Here is a 22,495-nt window from a genome sequence, read left to right on the forward strand (position 1 = left end):
TTTGACTATTTGCAGTGTTCCACAGGCTTACTAACTATATTTTTATTTTATTTTTAGTGGTTGCTTTAGAGTTTACAACATGCATCTTTAACTTAACACAATATACCTTAAAACAACATTATACTACTTCATATATAATGTAAGACCCTTAAAACTGTGTTTTAATTTCCATTTTTCCTCTCCTGTCCCTCCGCTGTTGCTGGCACGCATTTTAGTTCTGCTTGTTATGATTCTATAATATATAGTTATAATTGTGATTTCAGACAGTGATTTTTCTTTTAAAGATACTAAAAAATATAAAATGCAAAGTTAACGTATTACTGACATACACTATGACTGACTCATTCAAGCATGCAGTTTGATGTATTTTGATAACTGTATACGATCTTGTAACCCCTAAATCAAGATACAAAGGCATATCCCTCACCCGAAAACGTTTCAAAATTCTTGGGAAAATACCATCAAACATTGGTAACGTCAGCAACAAGAAATCTATGATAAAAAAGAAAAAAACTTAGGAGAAATATTTTAATGTATATGGTCAACATATATTGATTCATCAAATGGCAAATCATCTCATATTTTTCCTCCGAGTTAATACTGTAAGGTTGCACTCCTATTCAGAGAGCAGATGCTTTTGCAAGCACTGAAGTAGTATTAAGGGAAAAACACCTACAAGTATCATATATAAATTATTTAGTATTTTCTGGGTTAGAAGAGTGCAAAGAAGTACATTTACACTGCTTTTCCATCTTGCTCTTTAAACAAAAAATAAAATGAGATGACTCTAGGTAATTGTCTGTCTTGTTCTGCTGCAAGTACACCAAATAACAGCCCTTTATACAAGAGCTGGGAATGGCTGTTCCAGCCCCTAAGAACATGAAAGGAATCACCCTGTCCAGTCTGCTGCTCCACTGCAATTGTGCACAGCTACAGAAAGGAAAAAAATGACACTGTGCTATTAGAGCAGCTCAGAGCCCAGCTTTCTACTCCTCCCTGCTTCCCCGGACTGCCCCCCTCTGCCGCCATGTACAAGCCTGCAGGGGCTTCTTGTCCCCTTCCGAGTACGAATTATCTCCAGGGCAGAAACATGGAAGGGTTAATAGCTGAACAAACAGAAATCGCTAGGTCATTCTAACTCATTTTCCTTCTGTCATCTTATAGTTTTCCTTTCCTCATGATGGACCGTATCTTACTTACTAGATATAAGTATAAAAACAGAATAACCAATAATGTATGACATATGAAAGTCATATTTAAGTTCATGAAAACCACTTCTGTTACCAGAAATGTGAATTTGAGGGGCTTTATGACTATTTACTGAAGTTTTGTGCTTCCAAACACCACCTGTGATTTCCAGTCTTTGAACTCTTGAAAAGGATATAATTTCAAATAGAAAAATTGCTGTAATTGGAAAGCAATGAGAGAAAGCAGTGTCACTATTAAGAATGAACAAATCAGGACTAATTCAGATAAACAACAGAATGCAGTCTGTACTCCCACCATGAAAGGAGCAATTATAGCTAAGACTGGATTATGAGGGACAGCATCTTTTAACAGAAAGATGTCCTTCCTTCCTTCCTAACTCTGAGTTTTGGTTCCAGTATGGCTGAGGACACACTAGACAAACAGACTCTGGGACAAAAGACTGGATTCCTTACTTACATACTTAAGGTGTTGCTGTTCATCCAAACAAAAAGGGGGAAATTACAGTTAAATCTCAGTTTTGCCCTCTGTGCTCATCAGTAGCAAATGCCTGACTCCAGGCTGATTTAACTCAGTTTTGGCTGTTTTTCAGCCTCCTGGTTTAGTGATAAGCACATGCAGAAACCTAACCAACTGCTACCTCCTGAGGTCCCCCTCCGTCCTGCTCCGGACCTGCAACAGTAGATACTAGGAGTTAAAGGAAACACAAAGCAAAAGAGGTTTTACATTTTACAAAGAACATAAGTCAAGAAACAGTGATAGCAATTAGCAGAAATTAATCTAAGCATGGTATTTCAAAATGAAACATAAATAAAACAACAAAAACAACAAAACATTAGTTCTCCCTTTATGCTGACATCATCAGGAAACCGTAAAGTATTGACAACAAAAATCCCCCTAGGTGATTTGTTAAAAAAAAAAAAAAAAGACAGTTCCCACAGCAGAAAACTTTCTACCCCTTTTCTTCCTAGGTAGCTTCGTTACAAGTATGCAATTGGAGTTTCATAGGGCTAGCAGCTAGGACTCTTCTGTATGTTCTGAAAATGAACATAAAGAGAATTTAGAAGGAAATAATTCCTAAACAGAGCCCTGTATATCATTCATGCTCAAAAATTTACAGTGTAACAACAACAACAACAATAAATACAGGAAGGAGAAAAACTGTATCAAAATGGAAGAAATAATTCAAAAATTGTAATTAAATAATAGAGAATAAAGAATAACCCAGGGAAAATCTGGGTAAGTATTCTCTTCTTAGAATTTCAATTTTAGATTGAACTATAAATAAAATGACTTTTTCATGATGAAGACTCTCTGGGCAGGAGTTTGTCTAAGCGGGTACAGCCCCTGCCTCACCCCACAAGCCAGGGTGTCACTGGTGGCTCAGCCCCTCCAGGACACACCTTCTTTATGCAGCTTCACAGGAGAAGTCTAGCATTGAGTCTAGCATTGTTAGCATGACTCTCTGGATAACACCGCAGCCCCTCTTCGGCCATGCTTTTGGTATCCTCATGCAAAATAATCTATTTGGGTTTTATTATGATAAGAGGTATAATTAGCAGTCATTTTGTAGAATAAAGTATTGATGCCACAAGCCAATTTTCTGAAAGTGCCTCTAAAGCAGCACCTGCACCATTCATGTTTATAAATCAGGTAATTGTACATCTAGCCACTTATGTGTATATGTAATTAGCCTATTTACATATGCAAATCAATTGTCTTATACACAGATTGCCAACTTCTTATTTTATGTTTTTTCCCCGCTTTGTAAGTTCAGATAGATCAGATGTCTGAAACACTATTTTAATAAACTACCATTTATTCTTTTTTCTCAAGCCTTTCAGGGATATTTCCAATGCCTCCATCTGATAATAAACTATAAGGACAAAGTTCAAAGAAGCTGTTAAGTCTGTGCTGATTCATTATATCAGGAAGCCACTTTGCTTGTACTGGATGTTCCAAAACCATTTTAATCAATCTTTTCAGCTCTTGCCAAAGAACATTTAACTATGATCAGGAGTCTCCAGTTCTTACCTAATTCCAAGTGATAACACTGAGAAATGACAATATAATTAGAACAGGAGTTGGTTAGGCATAAAAGACAATGATTGATCTCATTCAGTATTTTTAAATTCTGGACAAAGATTTATACCTTGTGTTCTTGCCCATTTAGGCCTACATTAGGCAGAACACCTGAATCTTCAAATGCTAATTTGCCAATGATTCTACATGGAAAAAAATTACAGATAAGCTTATCAAAAATAGTCTAAAGGATATAAAGATACAAAATTTTATTCAAGACTACATTAAGGGTTTGCACAGCATTACATCTCAAATACACACAAACATGAAGTGAAAAAAAATTAAACTGCTATAAAATAATATAATACACAGCTTCAGATTCTGAAAAGGTTCTTGAGAAATCTATTTCATAATTTTGAAAGGCTCTATAGTTCAATTAAAAATGGCAGATTAAAAACATAAGTTCATTTCCTCTCACCCATGAACCGCCATTAAAATGCTAATAAAGGAATAAAACAGTATAAAACCACAAGAGAAAAGAGAACAAAAAGGGAAAGAAATGGAGAGAATATCTCAACAAAGTTTTTTGACATGGAACACAGGTGACCGAACGGTAGCTGATTTAGCAAAGCAGAGGAAGCCACACACTAAGGTGCTATTTTGAGGTCACCTGAGCAGATTAATCCAGACAGGGTGAGGTAACAGTGACAGCGGAGGGGGTGGGGGAGGGGCAGAAAACAAGGGATCCTTTGGAGGTCTCTAATCAAAAGACTTGACACCCTCTTACCCCACATACAAAGCATCAACATCCAGGAGCCTGCCTGAGCACTACACACACACACACACACACACACACACACACACACACACACACACAGACCAGCACACAGGACTGGAAGTTTTGTTCCCCAGAGAAACCATACTGAAGGGACTCAAGATCTGGTGACATCAGGGCACTGGGTAATGAGAGGAAGGCACATAACTACATGATGTGCAAAACAGAGAAGTAAACCTGGAAAGTGGAGGCCAAGGGACCATCTGGGAAGCAGTGGATTCCACCCAGGTGAGCAGTGGAGAGATATCAGAGGTCAGATACCCGGCAGACCTCCATAATGAAGCAGGAGGACACAGGGTTCCAGAGCCGCAATTAATAATCATGCCAAGATTCTGAACACAGGTTAGGAAATGGAAGAGCAGACAAGCTCAGCCATCTACTTCCAGGTACAGCAATCAGCACAGCAACAGCCCAGGAGAAGGGGCTCCACGTGCCTGGATCTACATTAGTACTGCTCTGTATTATAAGCCCTTTAGTTCTACTCGCTTTTTATTAATCAAGTGAATGTATATTTCTTTAAGATAAAAATGATTCAGTCTATCTGAAATTATATGAACTGGAAAAAAGGATAATTTCATAAGCAAAACTATCAATCATTTTAAACATACAAAAAAGATGAAGGAAATATGTTCAGTGTTAAGAGTGTTCCTTTTTATAGTTTCAAGTATTTCCTACAGGGATGACTTATTTGTAGAATCATTTAAACACTGTAAGAGAAAAAAATATAAAGTATAAAGACAATATAATTTATAAATGATTACTGTGCAGGAAAACCAATGGAGCTGCAGGAAAACCAATAGCACATTGCAAAAAAGAAATGGAACAGTCAAACGCTAATAAAATAATGTGAATGCAATCAATAGATATTGCTAAGGGGGGATCAAATAAAGGTTTTACTAGCTTTGAGTTTAATAAAAGCAACTTTCAAACATTTTTATAAATTTTATTTTATTTTATTGGAATTAATGATTAGTTCATTAGGGTAAAAATATTCAGTGAACATTAGAAAAACCACAGTCTTCTAGGACTGGCAGTTACCCTAGGGGGCACTTTCTAGGACTTCTGCATTGAAAGAATTGTCCCAACCTACTCTCCAGACTTGGAAAAGAAGACTTTACAGTTTCCCTTTGGTAGCTTATTCGGTATTCACACATTTCTAGTAAGGTTTTTTTTTCCCCCATAAATGTACATACAGTTGACCCTCTGTATCCGCGATCACAGCTGTTTTGAGTGTGACCACGCGGAACCTGCAGATACAGAGGACCAACTATACCTGGTTCTGGAGTTTATGTCATTAGTACTCAATGAAGCCAGAAAAAGAAATTCGCAGCTCACCATTTTTGTCTAATGAAGCCTCAGCTACATACATTTTCTCTTATATCACAGCACCCAGCTGCCGAGCATCAGTCACGTAGTTAGTTGAACAAAACACGGATGAATAAATAAAAATGACAATGAAGTCCCTTTTAAGCTTGTTCTTCTGCCAGAAAAATAACCCTACTTTCTTTTGTCTTTGATTGCAGAAATGTTTTATTTTAATCTTCAGTCCATTTTCTTTCATTTCCTGATGTGTCTCAAGATGGCAAGGCCAGAACTCGGCACAACATTCTGCCGAGGATGTGACCAGTCAGGAACATACTGGAAGCACCACTTTAAGGGGTCAGTGTCACATAAACATGAAGTCCTTCCAAGACCACCTTGCAAATTTCCACCTCTAAAATAATGCTGAAACACATACCTCAAGGACCAACCACAGCTTATCTCCATTTACTTTATCCTTCTTAAAGTACATGCCATAGAATCGCACCACATTAGGGTGGTCAGAAAGTGCTTTTAAGATGTTGTACTCTGCTTCAATCTCTTCATCGATATCCTAGTTTCAAAAAGTCATAAGAAGAGAACTGTGAGAAAAACAGGAGTAAAGTCAAAGAAGCATATTAAAGACTATCAAATACAGAATTTTATTTTGTCAAAGCAAGGTCAGGATAGTTTTTACTGGGGTCAGTACCATGTGTTGAAGTTTATTATTAGACTGTTTAATGGGAGAAACTGTGATGTTCCTGCTAATCAAATATATCTGTAGTTAATTTCATTGAAAAGGAATAAATAAAAGGCTATTTCTGTGTGCAATTAAATAAAAAATTAAATTTAAAAAAACAACTCATTGAGTCATAAATAAGAAAAAACCTTCTAAGATTTTACGGTAACATTTAATGTCTAACATTTAATTCCAGAATCACAGAGCTGGAAACAATTCTAGACCAGAGCTCTAACTTGAGAGGAAGAAACTAAAGCTCAGGGAAGTCACAGAGGTGGTTAGTGTAAGATTCAGGACTAGCCTAATGCCTACTACCTTCTAGTCCTGCTCATTTCATCCCTCTCTTGGAGAGAAAACTACTAGTTCAAAATCCATAACAGTAAGATGCTTTTAATCAAAAAGTCACTCTTTAAAATGCTTGGATGCACTGAAATTTATTTTATGAAGATTATAATCTTCTGGTTATAAATCTTTTTTATTTGACTTGTGGCATGATGAATGAAGAGTAAATAAGTAATTCTTAGAAAAATATACATGTTCCATGACAAGAATAAAAGCAGCAGCAGAACACACTTTATACCATTGTTATGAAATCAGTATGTCTCATTAAAGCAATAGAACAAAAGCATGATTTATAAGGTTAGAAGGATATCAAACATGAATAAATTATGAAAGAATAACAGCTACATGTATTCACCAACCATTTGTTCTCACCCATAAAGGAGAGGGATGGGAGAGAGACACTTACTATGGGCCCAGACACGGATCAGGTTGGAGCCTTTCTTTTGCCACCATGAACCCCAACCCATAATAGCAGAGGCCAAAGGACAGACCCATAGTTGCAAAGCCCAAAATTACTTTGGTACAGCTTAATCTGTGTCTCTCTTCACTCGGTTTAAATGGTAAGAACTTTCCAACAGGGGCTATGAAGACATTCAGCATCAGTTAAACCTGGGCTTTAGTGCTTCTCAATTTTCCCCCTTCAGTGTATCTAATTCATTGCTTGGAAAGAAACCTTCACTCTCTCCCTCCTCTGCTCAAAGTAATATGAAACAACGTAGTTATAATGGGTTTACCAGAAATTAACCGTCAAAGAAGGAAGAGAAACCCCCAAATGAGCAGAGTCCCAGAGACCTTTTGCAGGGTCCCACAGTTTGTTAGTGTAAGAGCTATGACAAGGACTCAGACGCCCTTCCCACACACATCACATCATTTCCAGCATGTCACACTCTCATCACATGGGCAAGAGATGAGTAACAGGAGAAGCTGCTCTCAATAGAGGTTTGGGTATTATGGGATCACTGAGCTTATTCTGATCCCCGCATGCCATGGGAGAGCTACGTCCCAGAAGCTGAAGATGCTCCCAAAGTCTAGTTCTCACTCCCAGAAAGAGGAACCTCCTTCACCACATCATGCTCTTTTGTTTTAAATTGAAGAGCAGTCAGTTACAATGTGTTGATTTCTGGTGTACAGAACAATGTCCCAGTCATGCATATACATGCATATACTTGTATTCATATTCTTTTTCATTAAAAGTTATTGCAAGATATTGAACATAGTTCCCTGTGCTATACAGCAGAAACTTTTAAATCTATTTTTACATATAGTGGCTAACATTTGTAAATCTCAAACTCCCAAATTTATCCCTTCCCACCCTCTTCCTCCATTAAACATACAATTGTTTACTATGTCTGCAAGTCTGTTTCTGTTTTGTGGATGAGTTCATAGCATCCTTTTTTCTTTCCTTTTTTTTAGATTCCACATATGAGTGATATTATATGGCATTTTTCTTTCTCTTTCTGACTTACTTCACTTAGAAAGAAAGATGAGGTGTGTTATCACCATGGCTATTCCAAAAAAACCAAAGAAATATCCCACTGGGGGCACTGCTGGAAAAGAGGCCATAAGGGCTGAAAGTGAAATTCTGTTCTTCACAAGGAATCTCACCCTGATTATAAAGGAACACCATTTTTATTTCAGAAATGTTTAAGTAAACCTGGAAATTAATTTTCCTTCTTTGAAAGAAATTTAATTAAAAATATATTTCTGGTTTGGCATAAAAGGAATTCTGCCTGAAGTCCTAAATAAACTCAGGAAGAAAAGGAGATCTGGTCAAGATGACATTTTAGGATTACGTCTAGACCCATGAGTTTGTATTCGGACAACTTTCTAAAGTCTAAAATGATCTTAAATCAACTGTTGAGCTGTTGAGAGCTGTATTTATTTATACACTTATTTGTAGTATATATTTACTCATTTATGAAGTATGTATTGGGCCCTATTATACATGTTAAGCATATGAACAAGAAAAATCTAACAAGTAGACTTTTTTTTTTTTTTAAAAAAAAAACATTGTCTTCAAATTGCAACTGATATTGTGATAAATCAAGATAGGTTGCCTACAGACATTTTGCCTGTTTAATACAGATTTTTTCAAAAGCTAATTAGCAGGAAAAACAAACAAACAAACAAACAAACAAACAAACAAACAAACCAGTGTGACTTACATGAATCGGATCCAGAATTTTGACTGCTGCTTTTTGGCTATTTTTCTTATTCAACACTTTAAAAACTTTTCCATATGTCCCTTTGCCAATCGTCTCAGTGATTTCCCATGTGTCAGAAGGATCGGGAAAGTTATCAAAGATGATTGTCTTTCCAATTAATGGAAGCATCTCAAAAGTTTAATTCACTGGAGAGGAAAAGGAACAGAGTTTAATCTACATTTGATTGGTGATATTAAACAGCACACATAGACTCATGGGAAATTATCTAACATTTTCACTGATATGATGGAAAATACACAGCAGTAACCAAATGTCCTCGGGGTCACAGAAAATTTTACTTTCAATTCTTTTTTGCAAACAGATTAATATGAGTCTAATAATGCTTTGTAATCAGGGCTTTCTATGTTTAATACAGTCCCATATTAATTGCTACTAATTATTTTCAGATTAAAATGAGACACATATTTAAATCATTTTGATTTACTGCTTTATACTCATGAATCAAAGAATTTTAGAGTTAACTTTAGAGATGATAAAATTCAACTTCTTCATCAAAGCAAGTCGCACACTTTAAAATGATTGTATTTTATATTATTGCTCTATGCAAAACCCTGTAATCCCCCAATGCTTTTAGGATGAAATTTCTTTCCCACATCCTACCAGGTTCTTTAATATATGGTCCTTGCTTAATGTTCTAGCCTCATGTCTCAACACATCTTCCCTCAGACACTACAGACCAGCCACTTGGGATCCCTTAGGTTACTTCTTTCTTGTTTGAGGATCTTAATATACACAATTTCCTCCCACTTCTGCCTGTGGCTTCTCTGCTAAATTCTAATTCTTATTTATGTTTCCAGATGTTAGTTTAGAGGTCATTTCCTCCAGATGGATCCACCCTCCATCCCATCTGGGTTGTATGCCCACCTCTGTACTCCAGGGCACTCTGAACCCACCCTGATCTATATCACTGTATGCCCAGCACCTTCCACAGGGCTGAAATAGTTGAGAGAATACGGCCAATGAGGCCAAGTGATTTTAAAAAGGAAATTTTATATATAACCTGAGGTAAGATCTTCCAAGTGGTGCTTTCAACCTTTCACATTCTCCGTATATTGCATTCAACCATTTGTATAAAATGACTAAGAAAAAAAAAAAAAGGAACAGAAAGAGCAAACAGAACTTGTGGCAGCCCTCAGAATTTTTAAATTACCTATGCAAAAGCTCACTCTTTTCAATGTTAAAAAGTTGACTGCAGTAGTGCTTGTATGTGTGCGCATACCCATAGAAGCACATCTCTTAATAAATGTGTTACTATCACATAATAATACTGGCCCATGAAATTGACTTGTCTGACCAGGACTTTCAACCTCATCCAATCCACCAATCCACTGCTTCCTCACTTTCTTTATATTCATCAACTCTCTTCAGTCCTCACTCCCTCTTCATTTTCTCCTTCCCCCACATAACTTCTACAGCTTGAATGATTAGGACTTCCCTGCAAATGCCCTCAGCACTCTTCTGCCTCTCTTTCTCCCCTACCAGCATCCTGGGGTGAAAAAACCAACTCTGGTTAAGCTCTACATCTTATTCACACCTGCACCTGTAGCTGGAGAAAACCACACAACCACACTGAATGGTTTCACTTTAAATTCAGGATGAAAACTTAGACTCTCAGCAGCACCCAGCAATCCTACTGCGCTTCCCGGGTTTGTACATCCCCTTCTCTCTGGAGAGACTATTTCACAGTGATCCCTCTCCTCAAATTTCTCTCTCCACAAAGTGTTGCCTCTTTGCTGTTCATCCCCTCCCCAAAACTTCCCAATGCCCTCATCGAATAATTAAGTGAAAAAATGGCAGCAATAATAAACTCCTTAATCTTCACATCTCAAAATCTACGAACCAATGTGCACCAAACATTAGGAGTTCATTCCACGTATTATCAGTAGTCGCTCTCTTAAAAAATAGATTTTATTTTATTTATTTATTTTTGTTTGTTTGGGGGGGAGGTAATTAGGTTTGTTTGTTCATTTAGTGGACGTACTGGGGATTGAACCCAGGACCTCATGCATGCTAAGCATGTGCTCTACCACTGAGCTACACCCTCCCCTAGTAATTGCTCTTTGGCCTCAGTCTTTTTCTTCGGTTCCATCTCATCCTTCATATCTCAGCTTAAACATCACATTCTCAGAAAGGTCTTCCCTGTATATTTTATTTCTTCATCAGAACATAAGCTACAGACAGTATGGTCTTTGTTATTTTTACTACTGTATCCACGGTTCCCAGAATGACACCTATTGGTATGGTAGATAATTAGGAAATGCTGGCTAAAAGGGCAAATGTTTCTTTATCTGTTAATTCTGACAGCAAAGACCTTATCTATCTTGCTCACTTACAAATCTAATAATGCCTAACTCTGTGCCTGGCATATAGTAGATGTTAAACATACAGCTGTTGAATAAATCAATCAACAGTTCTTTAAAAAAGTTTCTAAATGAGAGAGAGATGTGGATTAGGAGGAGCTGAAAAGAATTAGAAAATCTAAACAAAATAAGGATCATATTCTGATTCATTATATTTAAGGGGTCATCATCCAGTAAATGGTTATGAATGCCTGCTGAAAATTATATCACTACATAAAAACACACTTATGAATAACTCTTAGAACACTTAATCTTTATGAATTTGGGCTTTTGATCCAAAATGCAAAGGAACAAGTAGGAGGTAATCAGTAATAATCATCCACTTTAGTGATTTCACAATCAGTGACAAGATAACTACTTCTTACTTCTACCTACTTGAGTCATGCAAATAAGCATTTATGCCAGCCATATAATGTAAAAGTCAGACCAAAAGACCAAATTAAATCTTGTTAAATGTCTGGAAAAGGAGTTTTCAACCAGAAGAAACATTCATTTATGGAATACAGCCTTTCAAGTGGTGATGTTATTGAACACAATTTTAATTTCTGCTATTTTAACTATCAGGAATTAACCACTGGTCTTTAAATATACAGGCATGAGAATTCAATTAAAAGTGACTGAACACCAAATGTGCACAAAGTACTTTCGAGTTTTGGGGATACAAAGATAGGTAACTCGTGGATAGGTAAATAAAAACGTAACTATAATATATTATCAAAAGTGTTAATAGAAATATTAACCCAGGTAGCCCAGGTGAAGAAGCAATTAATTCTGAAGTATCATGAAAAGATACAGAAAATAAGCAGTATTAGAGCTGGACACCGGACAAGAACAGAAATTGGTCTAAAATATAATTTCTTCTTTAAAGTTCTCCATAAGACAAATATGTAAAGCAGTGCATCACTATGTGATAAAACAATATAAAACAATTATCACAGAATGACAAAAGCACAGGCATTTCAGAAACAGAAAGCGCTTAGACAAATCTCATTTAAAACAAACAAAACTCCCAACAAGTAGGGAAAAAATGAAGCCTAAAGTGACTTCCTCAAAATTAAACAGTAAAGAATTTCAAGAGTAAGAATTAAAACAAATCTTACAACTTCTAAACTGTACCTTTTGGAATACCCAGTTGTTTATTCTTTAAGAATATAAAAAAAGTCACAGTGGGTAAATAATTAATTATTAAATGATTACAGTAAATTGCACTCTACATAGCAATGTTCATTTTCTTCCTAGACCTTTAGCACTCATGGAATAAAAAATAATTCTCTAGCTCATAAAACTAAAACATAATTGCTTAAAAATTACTTTTGACACACGTTTACTGTATTCTGATATATGTATTTGTCATAATTCTGAAAAAGTACTTGCAAAGATACCTTTAGAAATGAAGAATCATCTTTTTGAATTGATGTATTATATATTAAGCTATTGAGGGTTTTTTTTTTCCATGATAGAAAAGAGACCATAATACAATACAAAACGAACTTACTTCAGGATTGTAACATTCATCTCAGCAATTATTCTGACTGCTTTAATAAACCTGCACTTAACTCTTCTTTACAAAATAACCAAACTGCCTGTAGGCTCATGCTAAAATACAGCAAGGATAACCTCTCATTGGGCTGTCTCTTCTCTCTGCCTGGAATTATCTTTCTCCAAATATCCACATGACTTACTCCCTCACTTCCTTCAGCTTACATCAGCCCTCACCTTTCAACAAATCCTACCCTGACCATCCTATTTACAGTCTCAACCTGTCCTCCTCCACCCCATCCTACCTCCCAACTCTAGGTCCCCCTTACCCTGCTCTATTTTCATTACACTTACTACTTCCTTGCACACTACACCATTTCTTGTTTATTAAATTTTATTCATTATTTGTCTATGCTACTAGAATGTCAGGCCCATGAGGGCTGAAATTTTATCCAAGTTGTTCACTGATGTATCCCAAAGACTCCAAAGCCATGGCTGGTACTCTATAAGTATTTGTTGAATATTGGAGAGAAATGAACAGAGAACAGAAAACAGGAAACAGAAATTTTCAAATGGCTTCACCAAACATCCCACATTCATGTATTGGAAGATATTAGAATTAATATGTCAATATGTACTGCCCAAAGCAATCTGTAGACTCAATGCATTCCCAATCAAAATCCCAATGAGATTTTTGCATAAATAGGAAAAAAAATCCATCCTAAAATCACATGGAATCTCAAAGGACTTCCAATAACCCAAAGAAATCTGAAAAAGAATAAAGTTGGAGGTCTCACACTTTCTGCTTTCAAAACTTATTGCAAAACTATAGTAGTTTACTGCCAAAAAGACAGACATGTAGACCAACGGAATAAAATGGAGAGCCCAGAAATAAAACTTTACATATACAGTCAAATAATTTTTGACAACACTGCCAAGACCATTCAGTGGGGAAATAAGTCTCTTTAACAAAGGGATGTTGGGAAAATTGTATATCCACATGCAAAAGAATGAAATTGAATCTTCATGTCACACCACATACAAAAGTTAACACAAAATGGATCAAAGACCTAAACAGAAGAGCTAAAAACTATAAAACTTAGAATAAAATATAGAAGAAAAGCTTCATGACACTGCATTTGGCAATGATTTCTTGGATATGACACCAAAGCACAGGCAACAGGAAAACATACATAAATTGGACCTCATAAAAATTAAAAACTCTTGAGCATCAAAGGACACTGTCAACAGTGTGAAAAGACAACCCACAAAATAGAAGAAAATATTTGCAAGTCATATACCTGATAAGGAGTCAATATCCAGAATATAAAGAACACCTACAATACAACAAAATAATCTACTTTTAAAAATGGACAGAGGACTTGAACAGACATTTGTCCAAAGAAGATATATACAAATGGCCAATAAGCATAGAGAATGATCCTCAACATCACTAATCTTAAGAAAATGCAAATCATAACCTTAAAGGGATACAACTTTGCACCCATTAGGAGGGCTATTATCAAGCAACGAAAAACAAACATTGTTGAGGGTGTGGAGAAATGGAAACTCTAATGTATTGCTGGTGGAAATGTCAAATAGTGCAGCTGCTGTGAAAATGAGGTGGTGGTTCCTCAAGAAAACACTAAATTACCATATGATCCAGCAATTCTACTTCTGGGGATATATCCAAAATAATTGAAAACAAGGTCTCAGAGAGATACATCCATGGTCATAGCAGTATTATTCACAATAGCTAAAAGGCAGAAGCAACCCACATGTCTGTTAATGGATGAATGGATAAATACATACATATAATGGAATGTGATTCAGCCTTAAAAGGAAGGGAAATTCTGACACATACTATAACATGGAAAAGCCTAGAAGACCTTATGCTTTGTGGAAAAAAGCCAGTCACAAAAGGACAAATATTGTATGATTCTGTTTACATATGGTACCCAGAACAGTCAGATTCAGAGACAGACAGTACAACTGTGGTTGCTAGGGGAGCCGGGGAAGGGAATGGGAATTATTATTGAACAGGCAGAACTTATTGTGCAGTTGGATGGTGGTGATCCTTGTACAAAAATGTGAATGTACTTAATGCCACTGAACTGCACATTTTAAAATGGTTAAAAGGGTAAATTGCATGTCATGTCATTTTACCACAATAAAAATATTATTCAGGATGTAGTATAGGGAAACAAAGTAATGGAAAAGAGGAAAGCCAAACTGAAAGATACGGAAGAGTGGCTGGAATGGTGGGCTTGCTCTCAGATCCATGCATGACCTTCCATGTCCTGAAACTTGGGGGCTGACTTCTCAAAACTGTATTTCCCACATTCCTTGTCCCACTGGCCTCCTCTCCTGCCTCATTCTGTCAGTGAGAGTGCCAGGCAGGAGCCTGGATGGCTGGGGGTGGTGTTTTCCCTCTGCTTCCTCTGGTCATGTAGAGCCTCCATCAGCAGCTGTCTCCTTGATTACCCTGTTCCCACAGGGCAGACCTGCCATGGTCTAGATGGCCTCAGCTTCTCATTCTGGAAAGACTATCTCTTTGTTGTAACTCTGCAGCCTGAGGAGTGATGGCAGTGTTTTGCTATTGCTAACTCTTAAGATGGCCTCTTTCTTCCCCCTTTGTCTTTCAGATATCCTAAAACATTTGTAACGAATTCCCCATAAATCTTAGCCTGTTCAGGCTGCTCTATTATTTTAATAAAAATAAACTGGATGGATTATAAACAACAAACATTTCTTTCTCACAGTTCTAGAGGCCGGGAAATCCCATTCCATGGTACTGGGATTGGGTGTTGGGTGTAGGGTGTAGGTCCACTTTCTAGATGGCTGCATTTTTGCTGTAACTCCACATGGTGGAAGGGAGGATCCAGCTCTCTGGGGTCTCTTTTACAAGATATTAATCCCATTCATGAGGCTCTGCCCTCATAACCTAATCACTTTCCAAAGACCTCACCTTCCCATACCATTACCTTGGTGATTAGGACTTCAACATACAAATTTTAGGAGGATACAAGTATTCAGACCATAGCACCATATTAAATTCCCTTTGTTGAACAACTTGATATTAATTGTATTTTCCTGACTAATTCAGTCTAACATACATCTAATCAGTTTGAGAAGGAGAGAATGGAGAAAAGGCAATAGATAATGAAAATTTCCCAAACAGGTGAAAGGTATGAACATTCAAATTTAGGAAGCTCAATAAATTTTTTAAAAAATCCACCATCAAACACACTGCAATGAAACTATAGGAAGCCAAAGACAACAGGAAGCTCCTAAAACTCTCCAGATAGAAAAGATATATTACATATGGGAGGAAACAATTAGAATGACTGCTGACATTTCAATAGAAAACAGTAACATAGTATATTCAAAATGCTGAAATAGCTGTTAATCTAGAAAAAAACCCCAAAAGTATCTTTCATGATCAAAGGCAAATTAAAGATATTTTTCACCAAAATAAATAGAGTTTAACAATAACCCCTGAGAAAGAGACCTTTTGCGGAAGAGAATAAATGCAGAGTGCAGAAAAAAATGAAGATAAGAGTTGAAATTAAAGACATTACAGAAACTGAATAAGGCTGATTAAAGGATTGATAAATACAATAGTTCTTCAAAGATAATTTTTTTAAATAGATAAGCCCCTGATCAAGAAAAAGACAACACTGATCAAGAAAAAAACAAACAAAAGAGATGGTACAGATGAGCAACACTAACAAATTATAGCAGAGACTAAAAAGATCATAAAAGGATAGAATTTTGTAGCAAGAAACTTAAAAACTGAGATTAAATGCACAATTGCGTAGAAATAATATTAGAGAGGGAAGAAATAGAAAAATAAAAGTTATTTTTTTCTTGCAATGTATGCATTAATGGGCCTTCATTCTTAACACTCAGTTCTTAACTCATATAATCATTAAGGAGAGTATGTAAGTTCTTAAATATCAGAACATCACTCTCTCCAAGTACCTTTTAATACCTTAGATGTAATGACCAAATTTATCAGTAGAAGGGGCTGGAAACCCAATTTAGGGATAACTGCTTCATAAGCGAACATGAGCACATTTTCTTGTCTAATAAAATACAAGCATTAATCAGCTTAATTGTTAACTTCTCCAAAATCCAGGCAGAGAACACCATTTCTCAATGAAAATGCAATCTGCCCATAATATAGAAGATGCTAAGAAAAGCAGATGGCTTTACTCAAAACCAAGCAATATTTTAGTACTGTGATTCTCCGTTTTAAAAGCACACATCATACATTTCCTGCAGATTACTGTTGGAAGGTCCTTCCCTTTATGCAACCACTTCTGCCAAGCTGTTCAAACTGCATCTCATATGGTTTACGTTAGATTTAAAGGCAGTTCCTGCCTATAATGGGAGAGAGATTCTGGAACCGTCAGCAGGGCAGCTACAGAACTTGTCTCTCTCCACAGGCAGAGCGGCAAGAAGGACCTCAACAGAGAAGCCAGGTTACATTATTTTCCTCCTAAAAATCCTTCAGAGTCCATATGCTTACAAGTCCTCCAGATCCTGAATGACCTGGCTCTTTCTGACCTCCCTAAACTCAATCCATGTTCTTCTTCACCACTCACAGTGACTTCAGCCTCAGCTGCCTTTTGATAAGTCTTGGAACACTGTAAACTCTTCTCTGCTGTAGGACCTCCCGGAGCCTCTGCCTACACACTTCCCCAATGGTGCGCATGGCTGGCTTGAGCTTCTCTCAGACTCAGTCACATCTCATCAGGAGCACATACAGCTACTGCACCCGTGAGTGAAACTGTCCCTGATTTTAATTTTTTGTATAGGTTAGTCTCCTGGTATGATCATACAAGTAATAAAATAAAGCCTTGCTGGTTAAAAGCAGCCTACAGAAAAGTGAGTTTGCCATATAAAACCACCTTCCAGAGACACCAGGCTGAATCGCCAAACAAGTTTCAAGCATCTCTTTCACACAGAACTTTAAAACACAGACTCACAGAAATCTCTGGTCTCGCTTAACTACAGACCAGATGAACTGGACATCCCCTTCCAGTTTTCCAATAACACAGGCAATAAAGTATGGTTTAAAGCAGAACTTGTTCAGTTGTACATATGGTCTGTTTTGAATGAGCCATAACCAATGTTTTGTTCCCTTCAATTTGCTTAACATTTTCTATTTATATACTTCTATCCATGTACTCTGCTTTCCACCACTTATTTTCTCATTCCCTAATTACTGGGATAAAAGTACATGAGTAAACACTCGAACCAAAAGAAAAGAAAGGAAAAGAAAAGAAAATGCTATCATTTCCTAGAAAATGTCTCCATATTTAAAAAGTGACATTAATGAGAACCCCAAAAAACTGTCATCAGAACAGTATTTTAAGTTTTAGTACAAACCTATAAAACTTCAATATTCACAGCTGTAAAATAGAAGAATGTATGTCTGAACTAATTCTCTGAGTTGATACAAATATCAAATGAGTCCTGTGATGAAACGATGCTTCATAAATTCTAATCCAGGACTACTCTCCTCTTTTTTTAAGGATGTAAGTTGGGGTACAGTTTTGGCCACACAATAACCTATTCAAATTAGTAAGGGATATTCTCTGAGACAGAAGTCACAAACGGAAATGTCCACAAGGGGAAAGGAGGTAAAACACAGGAAGGAAGCACATCTGGATGAAATAAGAGCAGGCAGTGGAGATGTTTGGTGGCAAAGTGGAGAGTGCGTGCCCCTTCCAAAGCGGGCGGCCACGTCCTGGCTTCAGCGGCTGGCAGCAGCAAGCCCAGCCTTGCCCGGTTGTCTCGTTTTTTCAGAAGTGAGGACTCTGGGAATTTACATAAACTTTATACATTTTAAAACATTGGTAAATAGTTTTAAAGTATTCAATTATTTTAAAGTACTAAGCTGATGCAAATAAACATATCAAATCCAGCCAAATTCAGCCTTTATGCAACCAGCTTATGACGTCTACATGAGGTTTTGTGTTCTTTGTTAAAAATGGCCAATAAACAAGACCCTCCCCATGGCGTAATCACCCTCTGACATCAGGAAAATTGGACCATAGGAGTGGCTAGCATTTTTCTGACTGTTCATCATATGCCAGGTACCTATTGGGCTTAGAGTTTTACACACATTATACCATTTAATTTTAATACTCGTAAGAAATCCTTCAGAAAAGCATTACTGAAACCCCCATTTTCAGAAAAGAAGACTGAGAATTGGAGAATTTTTAAGGTTATAATGCTGATAAATGGCGGAGTCAGGAAACAAACCAGGCATACCAGGTTGTTCATGGTGGAAATTTGATGTTCCGTGATGATTTCAGCTCAAAAGAATGATGCTTCCCACTTGTGGTTCCTGACTTCCTATGTGTCCCCAAAGTGGTAAGGGTTCTTCCATGATTTAGTTTGAAAACCTAAAGGAAACCTTTTTATGCTCTAAGGAATAACTGAGTTTGTTTCTTATTGCTAAGGAAAGGGATTTGTTAGATACAATTTTTGAAATTATCAATCCAGGGGAAAAAAACTAATGAAGAGACTCTTGTTTGTTAAAACAGAACAAAACAAAACAAAACCCCACACCTGGAAGTGATGGTTTAGAGCACTGACATTGCAGAAATTATTAAAATAATAAAACAACAAAACTTTATATAATTTACACTTACAGTCTAAAGTATATTTGCACTTTCAAATATTTGTTTATCACACTATTAGTAGCAACGAATGGACTTTCAAATAGTTCAGATTTGACAGATAAAAGCTATTTTTCAAAGGATATTTGCACAAAAAAGTAGGCTGTAAAGATACAGTAGAAAAAGAAAAGTGAAGGATGAATTTCTCCTTTTGTGATGTGACCACAATCCCTCCAAACAGATACAATCTGGTATTAAAGATCACCACACTGAGTCTTCCACTTTGCACTTTTTTTTGTTCCCAACAATAATAATAAAAACGGACTAAGACAAATGAGAGTAATTTTTCACATCCTAGACATCATATCAATATACTCATAAAGAACAAGCTATCTCTGAAATTTTATACACCTCTAAATTTTCCCATTTGAAAACAATTATCTTTTTATAATGTAATAAAAATCAATATGGCATGAATAACACACACCGTCATTTATCTGTCAAAACTTGGCACTTAGGCTCCAGCCAATTCAGAAGCTTGTTGACTTAATCACCCACTTTTAGCAAAGCTTGAAAATAATGCATAATAATGTTCAGATATCGGGACCCAGAGTAAGCGTCCAGGCTGCCCCTGTGATCCTGGGCCTGTCACGCACAACAAAGTGCAGGTATTACAGGGATAAGCATCAAGGATCTGGGGATAGTGTGCAGAAGTTGAACTTAGAAGCATTTAGGTAGTACGGCAGGACGATAATTTATTCCTCAGGGTTAGCATTTTTACACAACTAACAAGGAGCACTTCACATCCTGTGCTGGCATAAAACAACTCTAAAGTTACTAAATCAATGAAAAGTTTTAAAAAATTTTAAGAGGCTTTAAAAGCACCCATACAATCACCAAGAAAACTGCAGAAACAACAACAAAATCCATGAGGTTTCTTTGGGTTTTCATAGTTTTTCAAAAATCTTTTTAAGATATATTTTAGTGCCATTACAAAGTCTATTTCAAGGCTTAAGTCCAACTATCGTCCTATTAACAATAAAATATTATTTGAAAGTTTTTTTTTTTAATTTCTCGAAGGAAAATTTTAGAAAGGTGCAAACAGAAACTACTACGTCTCTGGGAGGATGTCTCTACACTTGACTGCACTTTTCCACTCCGTAAAAAGAATACTTTTTAAAACAGAGGCGTTTGGAGTGACAGGGACCCCAGCTCCACCGACCTGCCGCCAGAGAAATCAGCCCTGAACAGGAGTTCCTCAGGATGACCCGCCGAGGCGCCGGCCACCGGTTCCCGAGGCTCGGCCGGGACGGGTCCCGCTCTCGTTCCCGGTCCGGTTTCCCCAGGGTGGGCCTGGGGTTCTCGCACTCCCGGGGCTCCGCGCGCCCCAAACGTCCTGTGCGGCCCGGGAAGCTGCCTGGCTCCGCACCCGCGGCCGCGGCGCAGCCCCTACCTGGGCCAGACGCGGGCGTCTGCATCCTCCCCTCGGGGCGCAGGTTGGGGCGCTCCCGGCCGGGGCGGGACTCCCCAGGGGGCGGGCCGAGGCCGGCAGGAGGAGGAGGCAGCGGGCGCCTCGAGGATCCCAGCCCGCCCGTGACTCGTTTCCAGACCCTGGAAGAGTGTTTTCCTGGCCCCCGAGATCGCGGGGGACTGGAGGCCGCGCAGTCCGCCCCGCGCTGCTCTCTGGGCCCCAGGCAGGTGGTCAAAACCGCTAGGGCCTTCCTGGCACTCGGCCTGGGGCCGGGTGGCAGTGGGGAGGCCCTGGAATCGCTGGAACCCTCTCGGACAGAGCCACGTTGCAGAAACAAATTCTCCTTGCCTGTGCGCAGTGTCTTCTCCCAAGAGCCTCCCTCAGACTACCTGGGGCTCCTGCCACGAGGATAGCATCTCCAGGCCGGCAGGCTCCGGCGCCGAAATTGAGAGGGAAAGTGATTAAGAGGTCTCCCCCACAGACACCAGCTCACTGAAGCAGTTTAAGAAAGTTGAGGCTCAGGCTGAAGTCAAGGTAGCAACTTCTCAATTTCTGGCTTTAGAAAGAGGCCTGTTAGTTATCAGCCCTCTAGTTGGTCCTCTCTGTCCCCTGGCTGGGCTCAGTGGGTCAGTCCATGCCGATCAGATTCCCCTGAAAAGCATCTAGGGACATTCTGGACAAAGTTACACCTTCTTCCCCCTCAAAAAATGAGAACCATAAACAATTCTGTGATAGTGTTGATCGCCTAAATGGATCATTCATGATGTTGTCCAAATGAGTATTCGGGAAGACCAAACGGGCCGTCTGTCAGTCCGTCCGTCTTAAGAAAAGGTATGGTCACTTGACGAAAAGTATGGTCAGTTGACTAGATGCCAAAAAAGGCATTCAGCATATTCAAGATCCTTCCTCGCAAAGTATCTTTGAAATCTAGAACTTGACTGAACACTGAGTTTGTCTCAGAATATCATATATCTCGTTTAAAAGTGGAATCTCAGAATATTGAGAACGTAGTATCAATACTAACATATAAACAGATTCAAAAATTCAAGTCCTTTCTTTAAAAACTAAATCATGTCAAACATATAATTTAACGTAAGAATTAATAAAGAGAAACCTAATGGCCGCATACAAAATAAAACAGGCCAACAATGACCAGTTAAAATACAATGGAAAAAAAATACATTGAGAAAAAGGAATTCCATTCACAATAGAAATAAAGAACATAAAATAACTAGGAATGATTTTTAAAAAGATAAAATATGGGAGATCTGGAAAAGAAAAAGGAAGGGCTAGTAAGAAATTATAAAGTATTCTATTTATTGGAGAGACATAGAATACCCTTAAGTGAGAAGACAAAATTTTAAATACATAATTACTACCTCCCAAATTAAGAGACAAAAATATTCTAAAATTCATCCAAGAAAGTACGCAAGCGAGAACAATTAAGACCCATGACTTCTGTCTACAGTCTGGAGGCATCTGGGGTCCCAGAAACATTTTCAGTGGGTTCACAGGAATGAAATTGCTTCTGTAACAATGCTAATACTTTTTTTCTCTCCTATTCTTTCACAAGTAGACAGTGCAGCTTTCTGGTGGCTGCAGGATATGTGACATCACAACAGAATGAATGCAGAAGCAGATGTCTTCTGTTATGCCAAACATTAAAGGAATTTGCATGAATGTAAAAGAATATCAATTCTCCTACTAAATTTCCTTTGTTTGGGAAAATATAATGATTTTTTCATAAAAAAAAATGTTGTTTAACATGTAATGAGTTTCCTAGTGTTTTAAAATTAATTTAGAAATAATTGTACTTTTTATTTTCTTAGTTTCAATTTCTGATACGGTATATATCAATGGATATAATACAAACAAAAGCTCT

General features: G+C 37.6%; 1 protein-coding gene across 1 annotated transcript in view; it reads right to left on the minus strand.

The window, feature by feature from the left end:
• The window catches only part of MYO3A (myosin IIIA), a 193,718-nt gene extending 173,100 nt beyond the window's left edge, over positions 1–20,618 (minus strand). Inside the window, 3 exon segments of the mRNA XM_032473581.1 lie at positions 5,802–5,936; positions 8,609–8,793; positions 20,365–20,618. Coding sequence (XP_032329472.1) covers positions 5,802–5,936; positions 8,609–8,776 — 303 coding nt within the window. The 5' untranslated portion in view covers positions 8,777–8,793; positions 20,365–20,618.
• Positions 20,619–22,495: the final 1,877 nt, after the last annotated feature.

Source organism: Camelus ferus, chromosome 35 (genome assembly GCF_009834535.1).
Source record: "Camelus ferus isolate YT-003-E chromosome 35, BCGSAC_Cfer_1.0, whole genome shotgun sequence".
In the NCBI taxonomy this organism is placed as follows: Eukaryota; Metazoa; Chordata; class Mammalia; order Artiodactyla; family Camelidae; genus Camelus; species Camelus ferus.